Raw genomic sequence first — 17,998 nt, forward strand, 5'->3', positions numbered from 1 at the left:
GAGACAAAAGGTTTCGTTTTAAAACCGCTTTAAATAATATTTAAACATATATAAAACTTATTTATGATGGCAGATAAGCACAGAATAAACAAGCGATAACTGAACAATAATGCGCATGTTTTTCCATGAATGTCCGATAGGTGGGGTCATAAACAATAGTGTGTGTCATTTCCGCGATTCGATTCTTTAGAACAGTTCGTTTTAAAGAACCGGTTAAACTTCAGTAATTCATTTTACGTCAAAACAGCGCCAGTGCGTGGTCATACATGCGCTCAAACTTTCTATTAAAGTCATATGGACACATAAACTAGTTTAATAGAACATACATTAGCCTAAACAATAGCCTACTTGAAAAATATTCATAAAAATCTGCTTAGTTTGTGTGTTGATAAACTACAATTCATTTTAAGCCTAACATAGCTTAACATTTCTGTTAGGAGGATATTAAAGCAACTTACTTTTCGCCTCATTCAACTCATAAGTTCAGTCCAAATGCTCTTAAGGCTAATCTACTTACTATCTTGCTAAAATCTTCAACAATTTGGTTCTCGGTTTATCTTTGAACTTTAGTTCAATGAGTCAGTGAGTTGTTGATTCGCGAACCGCTCGAACCGATTCGTGAATTGACTCGCTCAGGCCGGTTTTGAGAACCACTTTAACTGATTCATGGAAAATATCCGACTCAGAACCGTTCGCTCGGACATAGCACACAAACAACAGTGATGTAAACAAATGTGTTTGCAACTGGGATCCTATCGAACCAAATATTAAACATTATGACGGGAAAATAATAACAATAATGCTCCTTACTATTCTCTCAGCATTAATAAGACTGAAAATTGCAGTAACATAACAAAATAAATGTAGGCTACATTTCCCTTAATTACTTTGTCAAAGTGTAGGCTAGCTGAGGTTTACTGTGAAGCAAAATAAGTGGTAAATAAAATAGAAGGGAAAATCAATCTTAATTAAGATTTCTTGTTTTGTCAGTAATCAAGAGTGATTGTTGGTCAGGCATTCTGCCTATTCGGCAAAGATTAATAGGCCCAGTGCAGTATTAATTATTTTATGTAGAAATACTAGAGGTCATCAATTAGACTCATTAGCCCCACTAGCTAAAGACAAGATGCCTGATTGCAGTGTTGCATTGCTTAAGGGTGTGCTATGCAGATACACATACACAATATTGACATGGATAAAATAATTGTGATGAACCACTTGTCTGTGTGTTTGGAGGGAGGGGGGGAATGTGTTCTATAAAGACTTGATGTGTGTTTCCAGACAAAGGCAAAATAGTCAGCCACCGCGATTATAAATCTTGTCACGGAGCGATGCTTATCTCGATCCATTATAGAAATGCAATTTAATTTTGTAATAAAATCTAAACAGTTTTAATTAACTCTGCTGATTAAAACAGAAACCAATATAGTGCATAAGGGCATAACTTGTATGACAAATTCATCTTTAGCCTAATGTCTTTCAGGTTTTTGGCACAAGCTCAGTTTGATCATGGTTCTGGCTATAGTAGTCCGTTAGCTGAAGGGAGTTACATATTTCATGGATGGCTTGTCATCTGCTGTATAAATCAACCGCCAGTGCTGGAAAATGCATTATCTCCTGGAGAGATTGTGACAAGACCAATTCATAACTGTGAATTGATTTTCTTAAATGCTGGCTGCAATATGGCAGTGTATTCAGAGCATGTTTTGTGGTGGTTAGCATAATCGTGGGTTTATATGTTCCTAAAATAGTAATCACAAATATAATCAGCAAATCGGACAGATCTCAGAATACTGAATGGAACACATTTTGCTCCAGATAATCACTCACTCAGTGCTTAACAAAATGGGTTCACACAATACCAATAAATAGGTGTGTATTTTGTTTATATTTGAATATTATATTATTATAACCATCATGGCAACATGATGAAGACCTGCAGTTCAATAGACTATGTGGGGATATCACATTACTTCAAATATGCTCAGATTAAGATATATTTTGCCAGATATTGCCATGACTAATTAAAGCATAGTCTATAAAGGGCATTAATTAAATGCTACAGTAATTAAAGTTGCCTTATCTACAGCTAAACTGCAACTATCTGTAGTTAATGCAGTTCCCCTGTGGCCTCGAATCTACAGCTGACCAAAGCCTGTCTTTGAGATGCCTTGAGCTCATTAAGCACCGAGAACATTTTTATTAATTGACAAGACAATCGTTTAATTAAAAACCCAGAACCCTGTCATTCTTCCAGGCTGAGAAGACATTGTGAGCGTGATGCTTGTGACTGGTGACTCAGAGGTTAAATGTGGCAGGCAGCAGCCTGGCAGCCGTATTGACTTCTGGGTAATTATACTTAAGTGGTGACTAGAGGAGGCAAATGGCAGTAACAGATTATCTGTTTTGAGGGGATGCATTCTTAGAATCAATAAGAGTCCATTTGTGGAAATAGGGCAATTTGGGGGAAAATACACCCCTGTTCTTGGTCCTAACAGAAGTCATTTACCCATGCTACCATACTGTAGGTTTTTAATTTTATCTCAAATCTCTCATAGTTAAATTAGGAAATAAAACAGAGGGAAAACAACAGCAGTTTAACCTTACTGCATCTGTTATAACAATTGAGGACAACAAATCACTTTAAAGGGCACATATCATGAAAATCTGACTTTTTCCATGTTTAAGTGCTATAATCGGGTCCTCGGTGCATCTACCAACCTAGAAAATGTGAAAAAGGACAACCAAGTAACTTTGTTTTAGTGAAGTGAAGGTCTGCAAGCATGTGAAAAAACCAAAAGCCGCTCAGATTTTGCTTCCCTAGTGATGTAGGAAGGGGATCTTATTATAATATTACCACCCCTTAATCTGCACGTTTACACCTGTGGCGCCATCAATTTGTTTTCGCCCAGTTCTAGCGCCATGGTCAAATTTTGAGCTAAGCATGCTAACTGTTCAGACGAGGACAGAACTGTATTTAGAGTCTTGTTAGTTTAGATAGCCTCGCAAGCTCGATTGCTAAAAAAGAAGCATTTCTGTCCGAGTGATATTTTATAAATATTAGACCTTTCACATATTATTAGAGTGTTATAACATAATATTAGAGAGATATAAAAAATATTAGACCATTCACAACATTTGATAGCAATCATAAACGTTAGCCGGGTGTGTATGGCTCTGTTTGGCAAACAGGTACGCTATGTATATTGGCTGTCTATAAAGGTTTTTGCACAAAAGATTAACATGACAGAACATGCTAGTCGATGAGTGGAATCAACTCCACTAACCGTTCAGAAACATTGAATTCTAAGAGCTGTAACTTCTTCTCGAGTCTCTCCATCAGTGTCCGACTCCGGATTGAACAATGTAAGAGTTAGAAACTGTTACTGACAATGGTCATTTTGGCTGCGTGAGATTCTCCAGCTTTGTTGTAGTTGAGTAATTGAAGCACAAGCTGTTAAACTCTGCTTTCTTCTGGAAAGGGGGCTGGGAACAGCAGCTCATTTGCATTTAAAGGGACACACATAAAATGGTGTGTTTTTGATCACACCCAAATAGGGGCAAATTTGACAAGCTATAATAAATGATCTGTGGGGAATTTATAGCTGAAACTTCTGGGAACACCAGAGACTTATATTACATCTTGTGAAAAGGGGCATAATAGGTCCTCTTTAACATGACACACACTAGCATTCAAAAGTTTAGGGTCAGTAAGATTATTTTTTAAAGAATGAATTCAGCAAGGACACATTAAAGGTGCCCTAGATTCAAAAATTGAATTTACCTTGGCATAGTTGAATAACAAGAGTTCAGTACATGGAAATGACATACAGTGAGTCTCAAACTCCATTGTTTCCTCCTTCTTATATAAATCTCATTTGTTTAAAAGACCTCCGAAGAACAGGCGAATCTCAACATAACACCGACTGTTACATACACACCCCCAATATTTGCATATGCCAGCCCATGTTCCCAACATTATGAAAGGCATTAGACAAGGGCAGAACGTCTGGATGTGCACAGCTGAATCATCAGACTAAGTAAGCAAGCAATAACAACAGCAAAAAATGGCAGATGGAGCAATAATAACTGACATGATCCATGATAACATATTTTTTAGTGATATTTGTAAATTGTCTTTCTAACTGTTTCGTTAGCATGTTGCTAATGTACTGTTGAATGTGGTTAAAGTTAACATCATTTCTTACTGTATTCGCGGAGACAAGAGCCGTCGCTATTTTCATTTTTAAACACTTGCAGTCTGTATAATTCATAAACACAACTTCGTTCTTTATAAATCTCTCCAACAGTGTAGCATTAGCCGTTAGCCATGGAGCACAGCCTCAAATTCATTCAGAATCAATGTAAACATCAAAATAAACACTGTACTTACGCGATTAGACATGCTGCATGACGAACACTTTGTAAAGATCAATTTTGAGGGTTATATTAGCTGTTTGAACTTTTTTTTTTATGTTGTTTAAGGCAAGCATGAGCTCTTGGGGCGTGGAGCACGAGATTTAAAGGGCCACACACCCTGAATCGTCTCATTTCTAATGATGCCCCAAAATAGGCAGTTAAAAAAATGAATTAAAAAAATTCTATGGGGTATTTTGAGCTGAAACTTCACAGACACATTCAGGGGACACCTTAGACTTATATTACATCTTTTAAAAAAAGTTCTAGGGCACCTTTAAATTGATCAAAAGTGACAGCAAAGACATACAAAATGCTATTCATTTGAACTTTCTATTCTATGTAAAGAACCCTGAAAAAATGTATAATGTTTCCACAAAAATCTAAAGCATTGATAACAAGAAACGTTTTTGAGCACCAAATCAGCATATTAGAATGATTTTTGGAGGATCATGTGGCACTGATGACTGGAGTAATGATGCTGAGTAAATTCAGCTTTGCCATCACAGGAATAAATTACATTTTAAAATATATTATAATAGAAAACAGTTATTTTAAATGGTAATAATATTTCAGAATATTACTGATTTTACTGTACATTTATTTTTAATCAAATAAATGCAGCCTTTGTGAGCATAAAAGACTTCAAAAACATTTAAAAATATCTTACTGACCCCAAACTTTTGAACATATTAACATGCACTGCCATTTTTAGTATTTGCATGTTTTCTTTCTACAGACATGCTGCCCTTCCGGCTCTTCCAGTAATTACTGATTACATTAATTCTGGTACGAGCATCCAGTCACCAGCTGATGTCAGCCCAGAGAGCCAATGCCTTTTGGGACAGGGAGGCTGTTGGGGAAGTCAATGACCTCTCTAAGTGATGAGGGAGAGCAGAATGAAATTGCAGCTTGGTCTATTTGGGTCTTAGAGGGGTCGTAAAGAGATTTGCTTGTTAAAGAAGTACTTTTCCCTGGCTGATTTTACAGCACTTACACTACTCTGGTTCTTTCCTCAATTTGCACACAAACACCATAGAAGATGAAAAAAAGAAGCAATTTCTTGTGACGGATGCGAAAGACTCCTCTCAGATGTAGCCCACACTTGGTTTGCCCGATTTACAGGGCCAAATCACTTAGACTAACTCTTACAGTCAATCAATTGCATTTACATCTATTGTGGCTCGGCCAACCAGACTCTCCCTAGGAGACAGCCATTAATTGGCTTGTGCAGTGGTATGGACCACTGATCAATCCCAGTCAACTCATGTGAAACGTTCATAATAGAGCACTAATACTTATGCAAGGCAAGCCAAACTCACACTTACAATATCCCAGAAGTGAATTATGGCAAAAATGATACGGGTCAATTATCAGTTGAGTAGGATATGTGAGTTATTGGAGATGGAAGCACATATAGATAGATCTGAACACAGAGACTCTTAAATGGATCCCAAGCACTCCCTCTCTTTAATGTTCCCTTAATCTCACATCGCAAAACCGTAGAATTTAATCCAATCAGCAAAGAGCTCGTTCTCATTTACCCAGAAGGCTTGAGGGGCCCATCATACATCCGTGGAGGGGTGAGCCATGACGGGATGGTGTCTTTCACCCTACACGTCATTTTTCACATCTCAAGTTTTCCCTCATGTCCTCTTTAGAGACCTCCATTTGAGGGAACCTGGAAGGAAAGGTTATGGAATAAGTCAGTACCAGTCATCAATGGATTTTCCTTTTTAAGACACTAAAGCAATCTACATTTTATGATTGCTCAGAAATAATCCACTCATAGGATTATTAATTCAATTAAAATCAAGCTTTTCATTTCTTATTTTAGGTACAGTAATGCTCCGTGGAACCAAATACACTCTGAGAGGTAATAACCCATTGACATTTTTAAACTAGCTTGTACTCTTGACAATAACAGTACATGCTAATGAAGAAATGTGTTCGTAGGGCTCAAAGTTCATAGGTCAGGGCATCCTAAGGTGGCAAAAATGAACAGTACAAGTGTTCTATTGAAGCATTTGGCTGCTCGTCAGATTTCCAATAGAGTTCCAACTCAGCACCATCTTAAAAATTGGTCAGTGTCTCAGACTGGGGTCTCTGAATGATAAAAGTGTCACAAAAAATGTGAATACATTTAAAGCCAATATCTTAAAAAGGGTCACAGCATCTGTCAACACAAAGTAATAACATTAGATCCCTATTGGATCCACATCCTTTTGCAGGAAAGCACAATTCATTCCTTTAATGTGAACAGTGCATGCCCTAAACCTGATGCCGCTGATTACTTCTGGGCAATTAAGCACACTGATAGAATGAACTCAGTGTGACTTCGATGCTTGATCTGAAAAGAAGACAAGACAGAGAGGGGGAGAAACAGTGAGAAGTAGACGATGAGAGTGGAGAGTTATGTGATGTTCTGGCAGAGCTTGCAGACTGAACCCATTGTCCATGCTTGCAAAATCAGCACTACCCCATTCCTCTGGCCCAGTTAAGACGTTCTTTTTGCAAGCTGGCCGGTAGTGCACTCAGCTTCCTCCTTTTTCGTGATTGCCTGACATTTCTTTTCTCTTCTTTGCTGCTGGTGCTTCCTGCCAGATCTCATTAATACCTCCGCTGACAAGGGTCCTCGTAATAACACAGCTGCCTCTTTATTGATAATGTGCCACAGAATATCTCTGTGTCGTTATCGAACACTGCTAGAGCAGAATGGCATTTTCAGTGGGAAATAAGTAATCGATAGGGAACAGCAAATTAAGTAATAGCATTTTTGCGTCGATGCATATTACAGCTCAGTTAACAGCCTTCGGATCGGCAAGGCTTCAAGCTGCAGGATGAACAGATCAATCCGCACACAGAGCTGACGTCTCGCTTTGACAACATAATTAGTTATCATACGGAGAAACGTGTTTGAGAACAATATGAAAACCCTCCCTCGGATATTCAGCTCATGGATCAGAAGCATGAAGAGGCAGTCAGGGAAACCATGTGATTCTCTATGAGGAAAACAACTTTTTAAAAGTAAAGAGAGATGAATAACTGAGATGAAAGGTGTCAAGTGAGGAGAGATGATTTTGTTAATTTGAGGTCTGACAGGAAATAGGTTACATCTGTTTATATATTTACATGATTTTGCTGTCAATCCTCAATGACTTTGTTTTGTTTCTATTATTTTATAGTACATAATATTTGAATAAGCTGGAATTCTTCATTCTGACTGGTCAGTTGCAGCACTCTGTGATCAAATATTGTTGTATAATTATTTCTAAACTGTAATTTTCCAATAGTTCCAAGCCATTGTTTGCACCCTTTTTCTTCTTACACAACTTCTTAAACAATTTCAAATTTTTTTTTTTGTATTTTATTTATTTACTTGCATAGCAGTGCAATAAGGAGGATAAAGTGCAATCAGATGGTCATTATTGCAAAATAAACCCCAACAGGGTGATCAAGACTTCACACAAAGTGGATGTGACCGACTGAATTTGCATTATCGTGAAATTACCTTCACTTGAATAATTTTGTCGTCAAGAAACTCTTGAGGCAGCTGCGGTCCTGGGGGTACAAGGATTTTGGTTGAATTTGCATGGTTAAACCTATAAATAGAAACAAATAAGATTAAAATAATTTAAAATTGGCACTTGTCAAAAATGTCTTAAAGGTTGCCCGCATATAGCTTGGTAATAACTGAAACAATCCATCTGTTTATAGCACAACATCTACTGACAAATTTGACACATACAGTCTACAAGTATGTATATCAATGTTATACAGTATATATATATATATATATATATATATATATATATATATATATATATATATATATATATATATATATAGTATATGTATAGGCCTAGAACTATTGTTGTTCTAAATTGAATGCATAGCCTATTATTCAAGAGTGTTTTCACCTCAACCATTGACCCAATGTTGCTTAAATCATTTTTATACACTAAAACTGTGTTTGTGACCTTCCCCATCGTCCACCTTATAACTGGAGAACGCCTTTCGACCCTGAGACGAGTGTTGCGCTTAATAAAGGAGATGATGAACATCTGCGCCCTGTTCGATTACCTGCAGTACAGCCCAGCCAGCCACGCGCGAGGGAGACATCATTGAAGTGGAGCAGAAGCGCGCTCGCGAGTGGAGGCGCGAGTCACTCTCTCTCTATCTCCCTCACCAGAATTCAGAAGCGCTCTTCATAGTGTCAGCCCAGCTCAATGGAAATCATGTCTTTGAACATTATGAAGAAAATACCCTGCCAATAAACGTTAAAAAGGCGCCTGACTTAAATAAGTCTGTGTGAAGTTCACTCCATCTACTCAAGTGAAAGACGCGAGGATGCGCGCGGAACTCGGTATCCTTTGTGCTTTGACGTTCCTGGTCTCGAGCAGCCATGGCGCGAGAGTTGTGAGCGGTAAGTTTCAATTTATTTAGTATAAAGTATTTTCATCTAATTAATTTCCAGAATTTCAGTCAGATAGGACAATTGTATCAATTTGTGTGTGTGTGCGTGTGGTAAAATGATGCTCAAAGGTGTTTTACTGTCGTATTTAAGTTTAAAGAGAAACTTAAAGAGAAAAAAGAAAGAAAAGGTTGTCATCATTTAATCATCCTCATGTTGTTCCAAACCTGTGCGATTTTCTTGTCTGGCAGAAAGGAGAAGTTAGGTACCATCCTCACTTTCACTGTATGGAAAAATGATGCGTAGAAAGTGAATGGTGAACATTTTCTTTTGTGTTCGAAAGATGCATACAGGTTTAGAACAACATGATATTGAATAAATGATCACAAGATTTTCATTTTGGATGAGCTGTTCCTTTGGACCCATTGTTACCAAGTCATTGTTACCATTGTTAAAAGTAATGCTTTCAGGAATTTTGATAAAGTCTATACATTCTTTTCAAACTGCTTTCCAGTGTGGCAGTCATAACTGTTATATGTGGAATAAACTCTATTAGAGGCTGTTACAAAATTCAAAATGCCATAATTTGTTATAAAACATACATTTGTTTTTAGTCCATTCTTATTCACCTCTACTACTTTTTTTAAAAATATTTAGCCTATTATCTTGCCCAAAGATTATTTGTCCTGAAGATTATTCTTGAAGCTTGTCTGCGGCTTTTTTGAAAACATCTCTCTCTTGACGAAGAGATGAGATGAAAATACTAGATAATTATAAAAATGAGAGAGAGGGTTAGAGACAGACAAATAAAAAAAAACACACACAAAAAAAACATGTTTGTCATGTGTAAATTAAAAGGACGCACCAAGGGAAATTAAATCGGTTGGTTCGTTTTGATGAGATCAGGGTTTAGCAAAGGTGACTAGAAAGTCGCAGTTTTGGAGAATGGAACTGCGAGAATATTCCATGCTGGAAGGAGGAAAACTGTACCACACAGACAGGAATTGAGGAAGAAAGCTAAGGAAGCTGGTTGTGAAAATGCTGAGTCTAGTTTTCCCCCAGTTAAACCCGGCCCATTACTGGGCTCAAATTGATGATATAGCAGATCTGGACCAAGCAATTATTTAAAGTACCTCCCGGGCAGGGAGCTAATGTTGTTATTAGACTTTTAACAGTCTGTGTATTAATCACAATTCTCTTCATTGGGCCCATCAGTGTATCTTAAGTGTTTTCTATAATGCTATGCTTTGTTTATGATTTTGTCTGTCTGTCTGTCTGTCTATCTATCTATCTATCTGTCTGTCTGTCTGTCTGTCTATTTATCATTTGGAAAGTCATGCAGAACAAGAAATCTCTAAGAATACAGCATGAATTTTGTTGTGTCTTCAGGTCAGACAGTGTGTCAGGGCAGTTCTGAACACCCTTGTTATAAGATCGCTTACTTCAGGGACGTGTCGAGTCGTGTTGCATTCTGGGAGGCTCTGCAGGCATGTGAAATGGACGGCGGTTCGTTGCTGAGCATTGAGAACACGGCAGAGCAGAAGCACATCGAACAACTCCTGCGGGAACTCAGCATCTCCACTTCCACTGGTCCTGCCAGCGGGTCGGGTATCACAGACGGAGACTTCTGGATCGGCCTGACTCGTGTGGAGGGCGAAAACGCACAGGAGCCTGGCAGCTTCGCCTCATGCCCCAACCTGTACAGGTGGACTGATGGAAGTGTCTCACAGTTTAGGTAAGATGTGACTGATTTGGGGCCTGTTCAAAGCAGTTATGGATCAGGGTTATGGATCAAAATCAGTCAAACATTTGGACTTGTGTTCTACAGAAACTGGTATGCTGATGAACCATCCTGTGGAGGAGAAGCTTGTGTGGTCATGTATCACCAGCCTACTGCTCTAGCCGGGCCTGGCGGGCCGTATCTCTACCAGTGGAACGATGATAGGTGCAATATGAAGCACAATTTCATCTGCAAGTATGAACCAGGTACTAGGTGATTTGCACTGTGATCTTTTTGAGATGATCTGATTAACCTGAATTCACCCTATAATGTGGTTTAGCTTTCAGCTATACAATGTTTGTTATGTTGTTCTGAGCAGAAAGCTACCTGGTAAAAGAGCAGAGTGACAGGCCTGGAGGGCGTGACATTGGTAAGCAGCCAGGTGTCAAATCTGTCATCGTTTGACATAAAGAGTTACAGATGTGTTGACACTAATCTGTTAATGTGCCCTCCAGATCTTTCCACAGAAGAACAAGAGGAGAGGAGAACACCTCCTGCCGACCCGGACGAGAACCCTCGACTTATAATGCCAGGGCCCTCAAGTAACATTAGATTTAAAATTCTGAAAAGAATATTTTGTGTTCAGTATTTTTGTGTTTAAGTTATTAAGCTTTATCAACAGCATTTGTGGTGTAATGTTGATTACCACAAAATTAATTTCCGCTCGTTCATTCTTTAAAAAAAGAATCATTAATCAGTTACAATGAGGAACTTACAATGAAAGTGAATGGGGCCAATTTCAATTCCTCAAGTTTTAATATAAAACATAAAATGATAAGGATTTTAGCATGATTTTTTTTTTTGTTTTTTTTTGGTGAAAATAGTTACTAATCTTATCTGTGTAAAGTTATATACACTTTTAAAATGTATTCGCCATACAACAGAATACCATGAAAACCTAAAACCTTAAAATAACTGTAAAAATTCTTATATAAATAAATATCTTATATTCTTAAATATCTTTATAGGTCAAAAATTCTACTGTTTACTCTACTGTTCAAAATTTTGAGGTCAGTAAGATTTTTCAGTGAGATATTAATACTTTTATTTAACAAGGATACATTACATTGAACAAAAGTGACAGTATAGATGTTTATAAAGTTACAAAAGATTTATATTTCAAATAAATGCTTTTTTGTTGCTTTTTATTCAAGGTGCCATTGAACGTTTTTTTACAAGATGTAATATAAGTCTAAGGTGTCCCCTGAATGTTTCTGTGAAGTTTCAGCTCAAAATACCCCATAGATTTTTTTTTATTAATTTTTTTAACTGCCTATTTTGGGGCATCATTAACTATGCACCGATTCAGGGGCTGCTGGCCCTTTAAATCTCGTGCTCCCTGCCCATCGATCTCGTGACTCTATAATACAGTGCATTTACAAAGTTCACACAGCTAATATAACCCTCAGATGGATCTTTACAAGATGTTCATCATGTATGCTGCATGCATGCTTTGGGTCATGTGAGTATAGTATTTATTTGGGTGTTTATATTTGATTCTGAACGAGTCTGATAGTGCTCCGTGGCTAAAGCTAACATTACACACTGTTGGAGAGATTTATAAAGAATGAAGATGTGTTTATGAATTATACAGACTGCAAGTGTTTAAAAATGAAAATGTGACGGCTCTTGTCTCCGTGAATACAGTAAGAAACAATGGTAACTTTAACCACATTTAACAGTACATTAACATGCTAACGAAACAGTTAGAAAGACAATTTACAAATATCACTAAAAATATCATGTTATCATGGATCATGTCAGTTATTATTGCTCCATCTGCCATTTTTCGCTGTTGTTATTGCTTGCTTACCTAGTCTGATGATTCAGCTGTGCACAGATCCAGACGTTAATACTGGCTGCCCTTGTCTAATGCCTTTCATAATGTTGGGAACATGGGCTGGCATATGCAAATATTGGGGGTGTACACCCCGTCTGTTACATAACAGTCGGTATTATGTTGAGATTCGCCTGTTCTTCGGAGGTCTTTTAAACAAATGAGATTTATATAAGGAGGAGGAAACAACGGAGTTTGAAACTCACTATATGTCTTTTCCATGTACTGAACTCTTGTTATTTGACTATGCCAAGATAAATTAAATTTTTAATTCTAGGGCATCTTTCAACAAAGAATCCTGAAAAAAAGTATCATGTTTTTCACAAAAACTTAAGGCAGCAAAACTGTTTTCAAGATTGATAATAAAAAGAAATGTTTCTTTAGCACCAAATCATCATATTAGAATGATTTCTGAAGGATCATGTGACACTGAAGACTGGAATAATAATGCTGATAATTCAGCTTTGCCATCACAGGAATAAATAACATTTTAAAATATATTAAAATAGAAAACATGACTCAAAAACATCTTATGGAACCCAAACTTTTGATTGGTAGTGTAAGTGTTTTTATAAAATTAAAAGCTTTACCTTTTTGCTTTTTAAATCTTCGAAAAATTGGACCCATTCACTTCCATTGTAATCGCCTCACCATTACCTTTGATTTTTCTTGTTTTACAGAAAAAGAGGGATAAGTGTAAAAAATGTAAACAAGTGCTGTTCACTGAGTTCCACTTGTACTGAACCCCCCAAAACTCAAAATAAATGCCTGTATGCGAACAGAAGTCAAAGTGTGTGTTTTTTTCTTTCCTAGGTATGCTGCTAATCTACGTGATTATCCCCACCATCCCTCTTCTCTTGCTGATCCTGGTGGCTTCAGGAACGTGCTGTTTCCAGATGTTGAGCAAGAGGTGAGCCATTAAGATCAAATCACTGTAAACGCTGTCAGACTAATGCTAATGCGCTGTCTTATTATGCACAGTATCATCCAAATACTGCGACACATTAGGAAGTCAGTGTCTCAGCAGCATCTTTAGACAATAACAGCCTTTCTGTCTTGATTAATCAGGTTTTCTGCTCACTAGCCAAAATCTGACACCATCCTCCATTCCCCTCACTAACCCAGAGTTTTTACTGTGATTAATTAGATTCTTCAGTTTATAACTGTGCCCGGCAAAACAGCTTAGCCCGTACTAATCATCATCAACATACTCATTAACAACATACTTTGGCATATTTGAAGAGGGAGGGGTTTTCCTGCTGCATTACGTCACACTGCATTGGACTCGACTTTTATTCCCATCAATATCCAGGTTGTCAGGGAATGGGTCTATAGAACTGCTGAAGCAAGCCGTTCTTGTCCTCCGCTCCCGCCCCTCCACAAAGAGCATGAAACACAGTTCATCTCCCTTTAACCCTCGGCCCGTGCTTGGCAAGACATTATATAGTGGCTTATTTGTGTAATTTATTATGTTTATACGCTGACGCTCCCACAGAGTGATGTGTTTTTAACATATTTCCGATCACTGGGGCAGACGGGGGATCCTCAGACAATGCATTTAATCACTGGCAATGACTGAGTGCGCTCTATTCAGTAAAAGGCTTCCTGGAGCGAGTTCAAAGCTTTTGGATAAACGTCTTAACTCCTTAGCAGATGATGCTTCTGTGTTTTACGATGTTTGCCACTTGTTATCATGATTAAATACCATCTTGGAGCATAAAACCAGGAGGAGTCACATGACAGCTGATTTGCTTGGATATTGCTCATTGCGTATACCTTTAAGTGCACTGTGCTATAAAACTTTGCCAGTAAAACTCAACATATATATTAACAGATAAACCCATAAAGGATGCATATTAATATCTTGCATAGATATTGCATTAAAAAACAAAGTTCTGTCATTATTTCCCCATCATATCATTCCAAAACTGCATGCATTTTTTTGTGCAACACAAAATATGTTGGTTTTTTTCAATGCAATAAAAGTCAGTGGGATTGTATTTATGGACAATATTGGATTGGATTGTATATGTATATCAGCGCTTCCCACACAAAGGCTTTACTTGGGCGGGCCGCCCTCGTATAATAACGGCCGCCCAAGTATATTTGGAGACACATTTTTGCTGTTATTATTTTTATCCTCTTATACTTTTACATCTGCTCAAGATAATAAAACCATCCACGATCGATTAACTAGTCGTTTCGTACTTGCTTGTTATGTGTGCGTCAGAACTGTTTACTCCCGCTAGCATTCCCATGGGCGCTGCATTTTGCAAAGTCACTAGGCGGCGCTGTTGCGCGTTCTACAAGCTCACGCAACAGCGCTTCAGTCTGCCTTAAAGTGATTCTCAATCAGTGAAAAGCGCAGAATTTTGCCAAGTGATTGCTAATGAACTCAAGTTGATGAATTATTACAATGTCTACTTTATGGCCTTTATATAAAATGTTTTAGACGATTGTAAGAATCTGAAGGATCAGCCTGCAATAGTACATACATTTCAAAATAAGAGTACCTGTGTATTTCGGGCTTGTTTATAATTAAAAGTCACACGCTAAGTTTTTTCTTTTTCTTTTGGGCATTATTGGTATTACACAATAAATTGAATTTAATTTGATTTCCATTTAATTCATAGTAAATTATTGTAGTCTCCCCCACAGGAAGAAAAGACTAAGAACATTATTTGACACATATATTATTAATTTTATAAATTTTACTAGTAAAATCTGTGTCCCATTCACTGAGAGAGACCCTATATGAAAGCAAGGAGAAAATAGGAAAATGTGAACCATTTAAATGCTGTAATATTGCATAATTTACAATGCATAATAATGCATAATATTTGTAGGTAATTAAATGTAATATGTTATTTAATTCAAATTAATATCAATAAATAAAAACACTGTTAAAAATCACACATTATTTGTTTGTCACATGTAGTAGACCATTTTTGTGCCGTGGGTAATAGGAGGATTTTTCGCCCGGCTACCACTGCAAGTATATTTCAAACCTGTGGGAAGCACTGATATATATATATATATATAATGTATTGTTATCCATACAACCCACTGACTTTTATTGCATGGGGAAAAAAATACAGTCATACAGGTTTAAGACATGATGAGGGAATATTAATTTTTGGCTGAACTATACTTTTAAAGGGTTAGTTCATCCAAAATGAAAATTCTGTCATTTAATACTCATCCTCATGTCGTTCTATACCCGTAAGATCTTCATTCATCTTTGGAACACAAATTAAGATATTTTTGATAAAATCCAATGGCTCAGTGAGGTCTACATCACCAGCAAGAACACTCCCTTTTTTCAATCCCCAGAAAGCTACAGTACTAAAAGACGTATTTAAAACAGTTCATGTGACTATAGTGGTCCAACCTTAATATTATAAAGCAACGAGAATACTTTTTGTGCGCCAAAAATTTTGAATCAGTGGTTCACATGGCGTATCAAACTGCCACACTCATGTGAACTATTGAAGATTAAAACACTTATGATGTAACGAAGCCTTGTTTACTGAAATCATGTGATTTTGGCGCTCTGAACCACTGATTCGAAACAAAAGATTCGTAAAGCTTCGAAGCTTCATAAAGCAGTGTTTTGAAATTGCCCATCACTAGATATTGTGGAATAAAGTCGCTATTTTGTTATTTTTGGCACACGAAAGGTATTCTCATTGCTTTATAGTATTAAGGTTGGACCATTGTAGTCACATGAACTGTTTTAAATATGATTTTGGTAGCTTTCTGGGCAGTTGAAAGTGTTAATTATTTTGCTGTCAATGCACTCAGCTATTGGGTTTAAAAAAAATATCTTAATTTGTGTTCTAAAGATTAACAAAGGTCTTTTACAGGAGTGGAGTGACTTGAGGGTGAGTAATTAATGACAGAATTTTCATTTTTGGCTGAACTAACCCTTTAAGTAAAATTTTTGCAAATAAATTTCTTTTTATTTTTATAAAAAGTGACACTGACAGATACACAAACCTTTTATACAGTATATAAATACTGTATAACTGTATACATATTTTTTTTAATTTTTTTTACAGTAAACCACGGACCAAAACAAGCGTTAACCAATCAACTCTCTGGATCTCCAAGACGCCAAAGGTAGACAGTGGTATGGAGGTTTAAAGATCCATCTCCACGATTCAAGCAGCTTCCTGTTTCTGTCTTTGTCATCTAAGTTGCTTGGTCAGCAACACACTCGTCCGGTTGTTAGTTTAGTGTGTGATTTAATAAAACAAGCTATAATGTGCAGCACCAGAAGAGCAGCTGCACACGTATCACATTTCTGTACATATGTCGTGCTTAGAGATGTTCCTCAGCCTCTCCCAACCACTCAAATCTATGATTTTGAGTCTGCTCACTCCCATGACCTCCTCCATTTCATGTTTCATGTCAGATAGTCTGACCTGAGGGCTGCTTAGGGAGGGTGAATACTAATTGGCACCAAACACAGTGAGCAATTAAATTACTGTAATTAAAGCAAGTACAAGTGGGAACCACATAAAAAGAGGAATTAAGAGTTCCTTCTAACAGCTAATAGTGTCTCACAAACTGAAGCTAGTGACGCGGAAATGAAATTAATCACTTAAAGAGCATAAAAAGACTGCTTCAAAAAGGGGTTTGAAGAATTGGAGTACTTTGTGTCTCATTCAAGAAATGAGAGGCCAATTTAGTCTTAAACATTTGCCTATGACGCTACAATATCATGTATACAACTGATAATTTATGCGATCATTCCTTCAATTACTGGAACGACTAGCTTATATAGTGACTGTTTTGCCCTGCAGCTTATAGGACAAAAAAAAGAGGATGAATTAATCAGAAATGTACATATTTTTTGTATGACGCAATTACAAAGCTGCTTTAAGCTGCCACTGTTGTATATGCAGTTTTTTTGCATGTGAATATTTTATCATTACCTTTTACAACACTGCATACTGAAAATATCAAGGCTAAAAAGTATTAAACTGGTTTGCATCATAGTGATACTGTATCAGATATCGAAGTTAGTCAGTCAGATGTTTGGTTGTACAGGAAGATGTTTTTCTGTGAGTGTGGGTACTATTGTGTGTTTGGATTTAAAATGTGCTATTACTACTTTTTATATTTTTGAGAGGAATTGGACGTGTACAAACGGATTAAAAATATTTAATTGTGAAGGTGTTTTAGTATGTTTTATGACTCTAAAAAGATGCCATTTGTTTGTAGTACCACACGTAAATGCTTAAATCACCAACAAAACAAAAAGTGTTTTGAGTTACTCAAAATTTGTATTATGTTTTGTGATTCATCACAGATTAAAAAGCTGTTTGTTGGTTCTTATTGATAAACAACTCTTAATATGATTAGCAGATATTAAATATGAATAGCATTATCTTGTAATCACATTCAAAGAATTCACGTCCTTATCTCTGCTCCTCAAACACTGCAAAATAATCCCTTAGATACACAGATCAAAGCTGAATATGTACAGATTTCCTACTGGCAATTGCACCATTTGTATTTGTTTAAGAGAAACACATTTGTGGCC

The 17,998-nt window shown here is 36.9% G+C and overlaps 1 protein-coding gene across 1 annotated transcript; it reads left to right on the top strand.

Annotated features, from left to right (window-relative positions):
• The first annotated feature begins 8,453 nt into the window (after positions 1-8,453).
• On the top strand, positions 8,454-17,769 carry chodl (chondrolectin). Its single transcript, XM_067378097.1, has 7 exons — positions 8,454-8,842; positions 10,220-10,565; positions 10,659-10,816; positions 10,930-10,980; positions 11,066-11,152; positions 13,261-13,357; positions 16,509-17,769. The coding sequence occupies exons 1-7, from the start codon at positions 8,767-8,769 to the stop codon at positions 16,591-16,593; spliced, it is 900 nt and encodes a 299-aa protein (XP_067234198.1). The 5' UTR covers positions 8,454-8,766; the 3' UTR covers positions 16,594-17,769.
• The last annotated feature ends 229 nt before the right edge of the window (positions 17,770-17,998 follow it).

This window comes from Chanodichthys erythropterus, chromosome 23 (assembly GCF_024489055.1).
Source record: "Chanodichthys erythropterus isolate Z2021 chromosome 23, ASM2448905v1, whole genome shotgun sequence".
Classification (NCBI taxonomy): Eukaryota; Metazoa; Chordata; class Actinopteri; order Cypriniformes; family Xenocyprididae; genus Chanodichthys; species Chanodichthys erythropterus.